The sequence below is a fragment of the Paramormyrops kingsleyae genome, chromosome 23 (assembly GCF_048594095.1).
Source record: "Paramormyrops kingsleyae isolate MSU_618 chromosome 23, PKINGS_0.4, whole genome shotgun sequence".
Taxonomy (NCBI): domain Eukaryota; kingdom Metazoa; phylum Chordata; class Actinopteri; order Osteoglossiformes; family Mormyridae; genus Paramormyrops; species Paramormyrops kingsleyae.
In genome coordinates, this window is record NC_132819.1 from 20,769,914 (window position 1) to 20,782,696 (window position 12,783).

Below are 12,783 nucleotides of genomic sequence, written 5' to 3' on the forward strand. Positions count from 1 at the left end.
GGTTCCAAAGCGCCGAACTATCACCATTGCGTGAGTCATTAACTAAATAAAGCATATACATCACGCACGTGTTTTCTTATCAAGACAATAACGCCAACTACAATGGTAATACGAGAGTGATCCTGGTGCCGGATCACCATAAAGATACAAAAGGATCACGTGACATAAAAGGAACCTGACGACAGGCAATCTGAGACAAGAAGGAAACAAACAACACGCCGGGGATGCGGATTACGTAACCGCGCTCCAGTCTACGTCGCTGCCCGTGTCGCGATAGCCGGTGTCACGTGGTCGGGCGAGGGTGATTGTGGGAAAACAAACAGTGCAGTGAGCTACGTCTCCAGTGTTTGTGGAAGCGGCCGGAGGTGGTGACGGCTTTAGTTGGCGAAGAAGCGGCTTGTACGACGGGGAGGAGCAGCTGTAGTCCGGCCAGCCAGGAAAACTCCAGTGTGATAATGTGCGCGGGAGTCCGAAGGAGACGTACAGGGCAGTGCCGTTTTCACACGGACGGCAGTTCGACGGGCGACTCGTAAAAGTTGGACTCTGTCCGGGCTGCCAGCGGGGCTGCGGTGAGCGGGTTAGCCGGCCCACTGACTGAGCGATCGGGGCCACCCAGAGGGTCAGTATCGTGTAGCCGGCCCAACGACCAAGTGATCGAGGGCGCCCGGGGGTGAGTGCCGCGTAGCCGCTTCCCCGGGGGAGGATGGCGTTTGTCACCCCGCAGCAGCAGCAGCGAGCGGTAAACGGCGCGTCCACGGAGCGGCCCGGTTCGGGACTGGTGTACGCCAGATAAAGACGGCACTTTTGGGGGGAGGGAGCTGCTGGCTGCCTTTACCGAACCGCGTCCGCTCGTCTGGGTCATTAAGAGAAGCTTGGCGGCCGAAAGGCGCGTATGGAGCCGCTCTGCAGCGGGGATGTAGCAGGCACTGCTCGGAAAGTTTGTATCCTGCTTAAGCAGCATCAGTGACGGACGATTTAGCGCAGAGCCGGCACCTCTGTGCCCGGCGTGCGGCCGAAGGTGAAACATGTGGAACCCTGGATCTGCGGGCCTGCAGCTCCTAGGCAAGGTCCTGAAACATGTGGCGGGCAAAGGGCAGCTGCACCTGAGGAGCTGGCTGCAGAGGTCCGCCCAGGACTCCGCCGACTGCGACAAGATGGACATCCTGATATGCAGCGCGTTTGAGGAGAGGGTCGCCGGCGGCAAGCTGGACGCCGAACTAGACGGCGAAGTTGGCGTGGACGGCGGCGTCTCCTTCCTCGGGGACGCCCGGCACCCCTACTGCGTTTCCACCTGTTGCTTTAAGAGCGCTGTCTTGGTCTGTATCCTGACAGCCGTGTGCTTCTCCTCTGTGGCTCTGGTGCGCCAGTACCTGAAGGACCTGCTCATGTGGGTGGAGAGCTTGGACAGCCTGGTGGGTGCGCTGCTCTTCATAGTGGGCCTGATCTTGGTGTCATTCCCCTGCGGCTGGGGCTACATCGTCCTCAACGTGGCTGCCGGATACCTGTACGGCTTTGTGCTTGGCATGGGGCTTGTCATGGTCGGGGTGCTCATCGGGACCTTCATCGCTCACGTAGTCTGCAAGCGCTTATTAACAGACTGGGTTCTGACCCGGATAGGGAACAGCGAGCAGCTGAGTGCCGTCATACGGGTGGTGGAAGGGGGCAGTGGACTTAAAATTGTGGCCTTAGCGCGACTCACCCCGATACCGTTTGGACTTCAAAATGCGGTATTTTCGGTAAGTTGCTTGCGGCAATACATGCTGGGGTGGGAGATCACCGTAACCTGCCAGGCTTGTCTGCGCTAAACACACCTTCCTCATCTCCTGCACTTTGTGTTTCAGTGCAGTCTGTATTCACCAGAGTTGTTATACCCCATAGGATGTTTGTGTCTGCCACCACACAGTTATGCTTGTGATATGTCTGTTTCTCATTCATAAATGAGTAGGATAAGTAACAAGGTGTTTAATTCTACATTGAGGAATTTATAATGATGCTGTTGCAGCTTACAAAGGTCAGTGAGGAAGAAATTGTGAAAAATCCAGGATGTGCAAAGCATTCCAATTTTTGTTTGATTTTTAAAACCGTTATGTCGGCAACAGAATCACATGACGTGTGTCTTCTCTGTGTTTAGGCTATTTTCACACTTGTAGGTATTAGATTTGTAAGAATAAGTCATAAGTATGCACCGTCAAGGGTATAACTTTGGGTTCAGCATGGGGGGGGAGGGGGGGGGTTGAGGTCTCCACCCACCCAGGGTTCAAGGGCAGCAAAAAAGTATCTACATATGATTTGGCTGGTTTAGATTTTTCAGGGACGGGGGTTTGTAACCCCCCAAATTCCCCTCATAATTTCCGCCCACGTGCATCATTACTTCAGTAGGAAGTGACAGACCTACGCCTTTGACTGGAGAGGATAATTTGATACGGCACATGTTGAGTTGCGGTATACGGCAGCATGCTGTAATCTGCGTGGCAGCATGAAGTAACGGTGTGTCCTGTTATCCTGGCCTTGGCTGTCCGTGCCCCGTCGCAGGCGTTCTGCTGTTCTGGCAGCTTGCGTAAGAGTCCTTCAGATGAAGCCACTGGTGATTTTGCTAAAACGACATGGCTCTTATGTTAAAGATGTTCTACTGTAGGCATGTATTGACTTTTAGCATGTTCCGCATTAGCACAGAAAGGCGTTTTCTCTGTGCTCCTTTGGTTTGTTGCTTTGATGTGCTTTGTAGCACTTTTTCCATTGATTTATCTGACTTATGAAAGGATGAAGCTTGTTCAGTGTGAGTCAGAACCATTGTCTGGGTTTGGGCACCTGGAACAAAGACCCCAATCTGAAGCTGTCTACAGTTGCAGGCATTTTCTTAAAGCGTGTGTAGTGGTGGTTGCAGCCGTCATTTCTTAATCAGCCACCTTTCCGGGAGAATGGCAGTTTTCTAGGGTACTTTGTGCTGAAGTGGATGCCGTTGCATTAATGAGGGTAATCTGAGGCGCGTGTACAGCAAAGGTGACATCTGTAATGATGCTGAAGTCAGTCGGCTTTATATTACCTGTGACTTGCATTAAGTCGCGCCGTTTTCAACAACGTCATTTTGCTCTTTTATGAGTTGACGTGGTGGGAAATACCAAGACACAATCAACACTGCGTCCCTCCCGTCTGCCCTACCACATGTAAACCTCCTGCTCAGTCGGCTAGAACAGGCACTCCTGGCTTAGTTATGCCAGTCGTTCAGTTTCTGTGTACTTGCACACTGTTTCCTGTAACCTAATAGCAAATAATAGCAACAGTTATCTTTGTGTAAGCTGTGCATACTTATTTAAATTCCTTAGCTCAAGGTTTGCTGTAGAAGGTCATTTGGATGGGAAACATGATTGTCTTCATAGTTATGCAGCTGTTAGCCTGCTTTCAAAATGTTTGTCTATAGACAGATAATTTCCCTCCGGGGATTTATAAAGTTTAAGTTGTCATGGCACCCAGGTACATTTAAATATTATTAAAAACAATAAAATGCTGAGGAAAAATACTGCAAATAGGCGAAATTGTAAAATGCAGTTGGAATATGCAGGAATCTGAGAACAAAAAGTTGTTACATACTGGTTCTTTTAGTCCAGAATATAAACTGCTTCAGTTTTCGAGACTCAGTATCTTTACTGGCCATTGAGCTGACAGTTGTATGTGTTCTCTGCCAGTGCTGCGCAGTTTCATGTCTTGCCCCCCCCCCCCCCCCATGTAGATCACAGATGTGTCGCTGCCGAATTACCTGGTGGCTTCCTCTGTTGGTCTGCTGCCTACACAGCTCTTGAACTCGTACCTGGGGACCACGCTCCGCACGATGGAGGACGTCATCGCGGAGCAGAGTGTCAGCGGCTACTTCGTGTTCAGCTTGCAGGTGAGATGGGGAGGGGGGAGGGGGGGCGTTTGGCCGGCTGGTCTGGCTCTGCTGTAGGCTATCGGTGCCCCGGGAGCAAAGGAGTGGCGCACATTCCTGCACTTTTCATCTGGCCAGCTGCCAAGCTTCAGAATTCTTTGTCCTTTCTGCTCTCAGTTGACATGAATGTGAGCTGATTATCCGGAACATTCAGGTGAAAGAATGGCGCCCGCTTCGGTCTGCTAGGCACACTGGCTGATCCCCGAGTTGCCGTACTGCTATAGATTAGCTCAGTTAAGGTCATTTGCAAAACAGAATAATCAAGGAACAAACAAAGTCAACATAGTGGAAACAAAGTGCACAGTATGCAAATAGTGTTCTGTATTTAAGGATTCTATGGGATAAAAAGGAATAAACATATGATAAGAACATAAGTACTATACAAACGAGAGGAGGCCATTCGGCCCATCGAGCTCGCTTGGGGAGAACTTAACTAATAGCTCAGAGTTGTTAAAATCTAGAAAATTCATTATATTAAAAGTTATAATAATTATAATGTTTTCACTGTTACTAATCTGTGTATCTCTCATTGTGGGAGCGGTGTTTGAAGCATGTCCCCTACTGAAACGTGCCTGAAATGTGCCTGAAACGTGCGTCACGCCTCCGCCTCTCACAGATCGTCATCAGCATCGGCCTCATGTTCTATGTCGTCCACCGAGCCCAAGTGGAGCTGAACGCCGCCATCGCTGCCTGCCAGATGGAGCTGAAGACGTCGTACGTGAACGGCGGCGTGCTGAACTACGGCGGGGCCACCTACTGCAGCAAGCGGACCGGGGTCGCCGGGGGCGGGGTCGCCGGGGGCGGGGTCAACGTGGTGTGAGCCCACGCGGAGCGCAGATACAACTACATGTAACATATAAAGAAAACCATTTTAAAATTTGCCGGTATGCGCCGAACGCTAACGGCGAACAATGCAGCTGATGGAGGCTTGCGGACGCATGACCAGCTGGTGCTGTCGTTCTGCCATGCGCCCCTGCTTTTCTGGGGGGCCTGCGAGGGCTTTTCCGGATACCGGCCCGTTGCCCTGGGCACTATGGCACAACGCGGAGGGTTAATCTGAGCCGCTAGACGTAAGGACATCGGGAGGCTGTGAAACGGCTCGTACCCGATCCAGCATCTAACATGGCTTTACAGTGCATTTTATATAGTGTTTCCCAGCTGTGCATTTGGTTATTTTTTCCATGATAATATTCTATTTCAGTTGCTGTTTTTCTCTAATTTAAAGCCAGAAGAGCGCTATGGCTGTCCGTGCCCCCTGGTCTCCCCGTCTGCACCCTCGTGCAGCGGGTCGCTCTCTGCGTGGTCCCCGGCGTCGCATCACGACGCCAACAGATGGCCGATCTTTGAGCACGGAGCTCAAACGGGGCAAATCGTCAGATTGCGCGGCCCTGCGAGGTGCGAGAGGTTACAGACGTCACGAGCAAAGGCCATTCGGTACAAAAGCAGAAAGCTGTAGAATGTTATATAGTGTAGGCGGTTCTATTTAAACATGTTGCCCAATGAGTGCACAAGCTGTTTTATCCGCTTCTGAATTGTTATAGTATTTGAGACTCACGTTAAATAGTTTTGATGATATAAGCTGCTTTATGACTGTTGTCTGAAGGCCCCCCCCCCCCACTGGGGTAACTGGAGCAGTTTTCAGGTTTGAAAACACAGGTGCCGTGTGAGTGCGAGATGTGCTGTGGACATCAGTCAGCCGAGATGGTAAACAAGCATGCCCTCGTTAACTGGGGGTCTGTACGGTACATGGTGACAGGGCAGTAGTTTGCATCCATAGATCCTGCTTGTATCGTGTAGCACAGTGTTCCCCGACCCGGTTATCGGGAAACCCCAGGAAGTCAGTCTGGGCCCCCCCACCCCGAGGACCGGATCGGGAAACACTGCTGTAGCTGCTCAGACGGCCTGGCAGACATGGGATCTCCCCAGTGCCGCTGGAACAATAACATTTATTAATCTATTAAGCTCCTTTTAGTAAAAGTTTCTATGACCAGTGCTGGCATTGTTTTTGCGTCCTATTGAAATTTCCGAACAGCCTGTTCTATGTTTTTATTTAACCTCTGTTCATATATATAATAGCTGTCAACACTTGACTTTCTTACTAACAGTTGATTGTTGTGCAATGTATGCCAAGTAATTTTTTTTAAATTAAATGTTTAAGTTTGACTTACATCCCAGCTGCTAATTTGTTTAAAGCTATCATTATCTATATTTTAGAGCTGATCAGATAGCAGTTTTGCAGCTTAAGGCCCTGTGTGTGAAACTTAGCAATAATTTTTGAGAAGCAAATGAATCTTATCCACTTAAGCTGGATATCGAAGCATCTGACATTCCCCAGCTTGTGCTATAACGCTAACCTGCCTTGTGCATCCTGCTGCATATAACATAATGGACCGGTACTGGGCTGCAAACGGGTCCCATTATGGGTTTTGGGCAGGGGGCTTGTACAGCACCCCCGGCCCGATCCGGTCCGATGCAAAAAAAAATTTAAAAATCGGTGTCTGAATGCAGGCTTCAGTCTGACACGCTTTAAAATGTACAAGGCTCGAAAAGCCATGTCAGTCTCGTGGAAATGCTTGCACTCTGTTTAAAGAGGTATGAACTTCCGATGGTGGGGATTTACGGAAATGAGGGATGTCTTCGGCAGACTCTGATATGTCCGTAGCAGTGCTGAGAATCACAAGCTGGGCAAGAGCCCACGTGGCACCAGGCACAGGTCAGGCACTATCGGGACATATGAGACGTGGCCCAACAAAGTGCATTACATATATGCTGTATTTTGACATACAGAGACGTTTACAGTGTGTAAATGAATATCGCTGTAAGGCTTGTTCAGTGTTATCAAATAAAATGTCAAAGTGTAAATTACTTATGCTCTGGGATGCAAAATCAATAGAATAAAAAATTTAGAACTTGAATGAAATGTGGTTTTGTATTTAGTTTAGTTTTCACCTTATGGTGTGGGTGTAGCATTCCAGGCCATTTTTTGCGTCCATCATCAAAACAGCATAATTGTTCATTCTGGGATATGATGAGTGACAAATGATTGAAAATCTAACAAGAACATGTAAGAACAAAGTAAACTACTTCCACCTTGAAGCTTGCAGAATTAGCAGGACTGCGTTTTTCCCCACTACAAAATATTTCATGCAACATTCCTTAAGATTAGATAAACCCTATTGATCCTAGGAGGAAATTCATGATCATATTTTAATGGGGGGGGGGGGGGGGGGGGAGAGAGATATATGTAATATACACACACTTACCCTCAACTAATTTCCCTAATCTGATTCCTAATTCCACTATACAAACTTGTAACCTTGTGTCGGCAGACAAAAGATCACAAAAAAAAATAAAGCCAGCCTTGAAATGAGCTCATTTTATTGAGATAAAATATATTCATTTCAGGGTGTTTAAAAGAACAGTGATCAAATTGCAATGTAAACCTCTTACAATGGCTGCTTTAATACGTGATGATGTTTGAAACTCCATGTTGTACAGATCAGAAGAATGATACTGACTGAAGAGATTCCATGAAACGGGGCTGGGAAATGGCCCTTGAGGTATATTACACATTAACAATAACATTCATTGCTACACTTGAGTGCAATCATTTCCACTACTACTGAATAGTTTGACAGCAGGTAAGTAACTCCTCAGGAGGCCAAGGTGAAGGTACAGTAGATGCCCCAGTGGTCACTAATATGACGACCACAGTCCAGCTTCTCCAGACCGACCAGGTTCATGTGGTCTGGGGCCAAGCGGGACCCCGTCCCGGCCGGTCGGAAGTAGATGCGGTCAAAGCGACATCTGCTGACATAAGGGAGGCCCTTGTTGCTGTTGCCTTTGGTGTCCCAGGTGTAGCGGCAATGCTCCTGTCGGCCCAGCTGCTCCCAGACGTCGCACACGCCAGCCGGTAGCCCCCCCACTTTGAGCACCTGCATGGAAACAAAACAAATCAGAAGCTGGCTAATGGTCCAGAACATCTCCAGCAGATCGCCAATCAGATTAGGAACAGGTTGCCAACATTCTTTAGGGCTAGAAGAAAAAGCATTATTACTTAATTCTTACTTTAACAGGAAAGAAAAAAAGATAACCTTAAAAACTAAAATGTCAGATAAATAAAACAATGCATCTGTTCGTGAATGTTCTTAGTGCCTCCACATAATTATACCTCTCATGATGATCAGTATTACGGTCTAACCATTTTTGGCAGCGATTATCTTAGCATACAGGAATCGTAGAAAGTTTTTTAAGTTTTAAGTCACCTTTGTAATATTGACAAACTACTGCACTTTCCTTCACTTTTAATCTCAAGTGCTTCCACACAACTGATACTTTCACTTTTTTTGGATCCTCATCTGCCAAATGCCAGTCTTCCTTCGGCCGCGTTGCCGAGTAATCGAGAAGGAAAATTTTAAAATCGATGCTTTTTAATAAACCAGTAATCAAGTTTAACGGAGTAATCGTGACAGCTCTATCATTTATGCTGAAACAATTTACACTTGGATCTTACTTCAGGGTCCCTCAGGTTGGTGTCTCCTCCAAATACAACGGAGACGTTGTCAGGAGCCTCCTTCATGCGCCTCAGCACCACTCGCAGCTGATTCATTCGTTCCTGGGCCTGTTCTTTACAGCTCTCCAGGTGTGATGTCATCAGACATATGTCTTGGTCCAAGAATCTGACCTGAGTCAGACACACAGATTTAAAATGTTGTTTCTGTACTGGTCAAGCACCTGAATCAAAAGGGAGAAGAAAGGGAACAAACTTGAGCGACGAGAAGATTTCGCAACATCTGGGTCGCCGGGTAACTGATAATCTCGCTTTTTAGGAGTTTGACTCGGGTCTTCTTCAACATTATACCAGTGAAGTAACCATCTTCATTTCCTAACAGAGAACAAAACATTATAAAGGGCACCCGCTGAGGTACTAACACCGCAGTTAAAAATTCATACAAAATAAAAAGTACCTTCAATTATAATGTATGATGTAGCACGTTTTTTGAGATATTTCATGTATGGTGGGATGAGTTCTTGCAAAAACACTACGTCAGGTGTGTACCTAATCAAAAGGGAAACGAGTGTTTTAATCAAAATATTTTCAGCTTTTTATTTGCCTCCTGCCCCTTACAGCTTCACGTTTCTCCCTGACGGCTCCCCTTCCACTTACAGAACCAGCACTGAGCAGAGTCCACGGGCACGCTCTGCCAGGTTGCCAGTATCCAAACCGTCCACATTCCAGGTGAGCAGAGACAGCTTGCAGTCATCGTCTGGCTCCGCTTGCTGCCTCTTGCCATCTGTAGAATCTGCTCCTGAACATGAAGGATCCTCCTCTGTTAAGTCTATGCTACAAGTGAACCAAAGAATGAACATATGAAACAGTTATTCAGCGTCTCTGAACAGAAATTAGGAGATCAATTCATCGTGTGCAATGTGTGGCTCAGCGAGACAGAATTCTTTGAACATCTCAAGCTTAAATATCATAATAGCGACCTTGGGATTGTGAAAGGCACTATATTAATTGTATTTATTATTATTATTATTATTATTATTATTATTATTATTATTAATATTAATACCCATGGTCAGAAGGTTGCTGGTTCAAATCCTAGGGCCAGCAAACTGATACCACCTTTGCACCCTTGAGCAAGGAACATAATCCTCAGCTCCAGGGGCGCTACATGCTGGCTGACTCTGCGCTGTAACCATCAGTTTACTCTAACCTGGATGTGTGTCTGGGGGTCTCATGGGGATCATATTGTATTAGCCTAAAGGACAACTTCCCCCCCGCGGACCAATATAATGGATCATCGCTTAATACGATAACGTTTAATTTAACATTCCTTTCTTCGAACATCTCTCAGGCCTAAATATTATAATAGCAAGAGTTAGAGCAGATCCGGCGATCGAAGTTGTGCAGGTTATGCAGTTTAATGAGTGTACGTGACATCAATAAGTTATATACCACAACTAATTTCATAATTACCATACACATACAGTATGTATGCTTCTCAGCGTTATGAGACGGGAGGGGGACGGGTAGGAAATGCCGGATCCTTACCAATCCACGGCCCCTGCCTCATTTTTCGATGTTTGCGGAGGCTCCTTCTTGGGGTTTGCATCTTGATCTGCATCGAAGACAGCTTTCATATCTTCCTCGAAAAAGGAGTTTAAGGCTCTCTGTGGAAAGATATGATAGTCACAAAACCATTCTTCACGACACAGAAACCAGCTCAAAGGCACATCTGTGTCATTAGTCCCAAACATGTCGTTAGTTCTCATTAATTTTACTTTTCAGCCTGAAACTCCGCACACATTTGGACCTACTTCCATATCCCAGTCATTTTCAGCAAGGTAGCACTGAGCCACAGCGTCGTCCGAACTAGTGATAGATGCAAACTTCTCACAGAGACGTATTCTGCATTCCTCTAAACTTGCATTAGGTTGTTTTTCTATTGTATCTTTAGCATCCATCTTTATTTTGTTGAGACTTAAAGAAATTCACGGCTACGGTCGTTCTGTAAAACTGTCAGCCTATAGTAACGTCGTTTATAAAGGCCGCATACTTTATTTAACAGGCGCTAAAATAAAAATTACCATCGTGTATAACGTATTTCAGAAAATAATAAAATGCAACGCATACCGCTGTTTTACTTTACTTACAGCGTCTAACCGTGCAGCTACAAACCTACCGCTGCAAATGCGGAACTACTTATAATCAATGACTTCGTGAGAGGGACCGAAATGCGAACCGTCCCGCGCGTGAAGCGCGTTTCCGGTTGTTAGGTCTTCCGGTGAATTTTAGCAGTTCATTTCCTAACGCTGTATTGCTTCTCTTTAGGTTGTGATTAAGACGCGTAGAAAATTCAAATGGCATTTCTATGCATTTTCATGGAAAGTTAAAGTATGCAGACCGTAACAGTATTTTAGACCTGGATTGAGTGCAGAGGCGGGTGTGGGGATCGGACACTGCTGCGGAGTTTCAAACTTTCAGGTCGTTTTCGGCCTGGCTCTTCTGATTAGCTCGAGGAAAAGAAGAGGGTTAGGGATTTCGGGAGTAACGCCTAACGTCTTTCTTCAATTATAGTTGTCTAATCTTTTATTCATATACTACAATGGCGTCGTTGTCTTTAACACATCTGAAAGAATTAATGCGTTCCATGGTGGACGGCCCTGGTTTTGATCGGGTTTTAAGTAAGGTATGTTTTTCTTTCAATTACACTTAGCTTCACACTATGCATAAACTTCTGTGTCTGCCTTTTAGAATTGAAATGAAAATTCCACTAATAGTTCTGATTGCAGATTGCAACGATGAAACGCCTGCAATCTACCTTACTTTACCGACTGACCTTGACATGTCGTGCTTGAAACGTGTACTGCTGTTACATTATAGTACCACTGTTTGGTTAGCCGACGCTTCTTTCAAGGATATTCATGTTGGAATAGTAGAAAAAGCAATCGTGTTCCTTTGCAGGTTAACATCGTATCAGCAAGTCCAGGTAAAGTGGTTTGTGAAATGAAGGTGGAGGAAGAACATACGAATCGTTTGGGCACGCTACACGGTGGGATGACAGCCACTTTGGTAGATGTAATTTCCACATCCGCATTCATGTACACTGAGCGGGGCCTTCCTGGTGTCAGCGTTGACATGAACATCACGTAAGTGCATTCTGCACCAGCCATTAACAGATGTTTGCTTAGAAATGGTCTTATTAACTTGAATTTCTGCTTACAAGACCTAATGGAATATATTCAGTATAAAGGCAGCAAGTAGATGGTTCAGGCACTAAACTAGTTCTCAGCTGGATGTTTTTTATATTAACCTGAAATCCTGATTTGTAGAAAACAGTGAGACTGACCTGAGTAAAAAATTGAACCACGTTACCCTCAAAATAGACTCTAATGTAGGCGTTAAAAATAGTTTTGGTTGTCTTTCAGGTACATGAATGCAGCCAAGGTAGGGGATGATGTGTTAATTACTGCCCAGATATTGAAGCAAGGTCGGACACTGGGATTTGCCACTGTTGATCTTACCAGCAAGGCAACTGGAAAACTGATTGCACAAGGAAGACACACAAAGTACTTGGGTGGTTAAATCTGGGCTTAATGTTTGAGCATAATTTGTATAAACTGTAACACGTGTCCAAATAAATCCTATTGGTTGGAAATATTTGACAAAGTTTGTACTGGCATATTTTTAAACAACTACACGCACCATTATTGTACTATCCCTTATTGATTTTTTTTTTGCCAGTAAAGCCAGTTTACATGTGTCTGTTTCTAATTTTTTAAAATACAGATAGGATTTCCTTCAATACCTATTACTACTAGTCTCTGTGTAATAACATTGAACAAAACTCCTTACTCTCCTTTACTTCAATGAATGTACAAAAATTCACCAATTTTCTCTGAAACCATGTTGGGTTAGTTATCAAAATACAGTCAGTAAAACATGATAAGGAAGTTGTTTTTCTTTTTTTCAAAATTTTATTTAAGTATAGAGAGAAAGCATAAAGAGCAACAAAAGACAAAAATTATCCTAGCAGAAAATATGGAAAAATTAAATTTTCAGCATCTTTTGAGTAAATTCTGAGTAACAGGTAACAAGTATTCTAGAATCCGTAGAGGGTTCACATCTCAGCTGTTTATTCTCCTACAGTAGCGGCTTCCCTGTGAATAAGGGAACGTATTTCAGAAAATATTAATTTTAGAAAAATACATCTCATTAAAGAGTGTTGTCCAATAGCTTCAGTTATTGGAGGAAATGATTCCCCTTATTTTCATTTTCCCATGTCTGATTGGAACTCAAGAAATTGGTGATTTCAAGCAAAGATAAAGAGACCTATTTCAAGATTATGTATGTC

At 45.4% G+C, this 12,783-nt stretch overlaps 3 protein-coding genes across 4 annotated transcripts; 2 read left to right on the top strand and 1 right to left on the bottom strand.

Annotated features, from left to right (window-relative positions):
- Nucleotides 1-214: 214 nt before the first annotated feature.
- Nucleotides 215-6,842, top strand: tmem64 (transmembrane protein 64). The gene is made up of 3 exons (XM_023820184.2): nucleotides 215-1,736; nucleotides 3,728-3,883; nucleotides 4,539-6,842. Exons 1-3 carry the CDS (start codon nucleotides 1,026-1,028, stop codon nucleotides 4,740-4,742), a joined length of 1,071 nt encoding a protein of 356 aa, XP_023675952.1. The 5' UTR covers nucleotides 215-1,025; the 3' UTR covers nucleotides 4,743-6,842.
- Nucleotides 6,843-7,283: 441 nt separating this feature from the next.
- Nucleotides 7,284-10,649, bottom strand: tdp2b (tyrosyl-DNA phosphodiesterase 2b). 2 transcript variants are annotated; one of them, XM_023820112.2, is made up of 7 exons: nucleotides 10,247-10,649; nucleotides 9,981-10,099; nucleotides 9,090-9,266; nucleotides 8,890-8,981; nucleotides 8,689-8,807; nucleotides 8,436-8,606; nucleotides 7,284-7,857 (listed from the first exon to the last, which is right to left on the bottom strand). In XM_023820112.2, the coding sequence occupies exons 1-7, from the start codon at nucleotides 10,391-10,393 to the stop codon at nucleotides 7,576-7,578; spliced, it is 1,107 nt and encodes a 368-aa protein (XP_023675880.1). In that variant the 5' UTR covers nucleotides 10,394-10,649; the 3' UTR covers nucleotides 7,284-7,575. The 2 variants fall into 2 exon arrangements, with proteins under 2 accessions (XP_023675880.1, XP_023675882.1); XM_023820114.2 differs by having other exon boundaries at nucleotides 10,583-10,637.
- Nucleotides 10,650-10,660: 11 nt separating this feature from the next.
- Nucleotides 10,661-12,098, top strand: acot13 (acyl-CoA thioesterase 13). The gene is made up of 3 exons (XM_023820117.2): nucleotides 10,661-11,118; nucleotides 11,394-11,578; nucleotides 11,858-12,098. Exons 1-3 carry the CDS (start codon nucleotides 11,035-11,037, stop codon nucleotides 12,012-12,014), a joined length of 426 nt encoding a protein of 141 aa, XP_023675885.2. The 5' UTR covers nucleotides 10,661-11,034; the 3' UTR covers nucleotides 12,015-12,098.
- Nucleotides 12,099-12,783: the final 685 nt, after the last annotated feature.

Bases quoted from the DNA above. Each gene is read 5' to 3' on its own strand.
- tmem64 (XM_023820184.2), top strand. From the start codon at position 1,026: ATGTGGAACCCTGGATCTGCGGGCCTGCAGCTCCTAGGCAAGGTCCTG. The intron at 1,737-3,727 runs GTAAGTTGCTTG...CCCCCCATGTAG, and splicing joins TTCAAAATGCGGTATTTTCG to ATCACAGATGTGTCGCTGCC. The intron at 3,884-4,538 runs GTGAGATGGGGA...CGCCTCTCACAG, and splicing joins ACTTCGTGTTCAGCTTGCAG to ATCGTCATCAGCATCGGCCT.
- tdp2b (XM_023820112.2), bottom strand. From the start codon at position 10,393: ATGGATGCTAAAGATACAATAGAAAAACAACCTAATGCAAGTTTAGAG. The intron at 10,100-10,246 runs GTAGGTCCAAAT...ATCTTTCCACAG, and splicing joins AAAATGACTGGGATATGGAA to AGAGCCTTAAACTCCTTTTT. The intron at 8,607-8,688 runs GTTTGTTCCCTT...TGTCTGACTCAG, and splicing joins GAAATCTTCTCGTCGCTCAA to GTCAGATTCTTGGACCAAGA.
- acot13 (XM_023820117.2), top strand. From the start codon at position 11,035: ATGGCGTCGTTGTCTTTAACACATCTGAAAGAATTAATGCGTTCCATG. The intron at 11,119-11,393 runs GTATGTTTTTCT...GTTCCTTTGCAG, and splicing joins TTGATCGGGTTTTAAGTAAG to GTTAACATCGTATCAGCAAG. The intron at 11,579-11,857 runs GTAAGTGCATTC...GTTGTCTTTCAG, and splicing joins AGCGTTGACATGAACATCAC to GTACATGAATGCAGCCAAGG.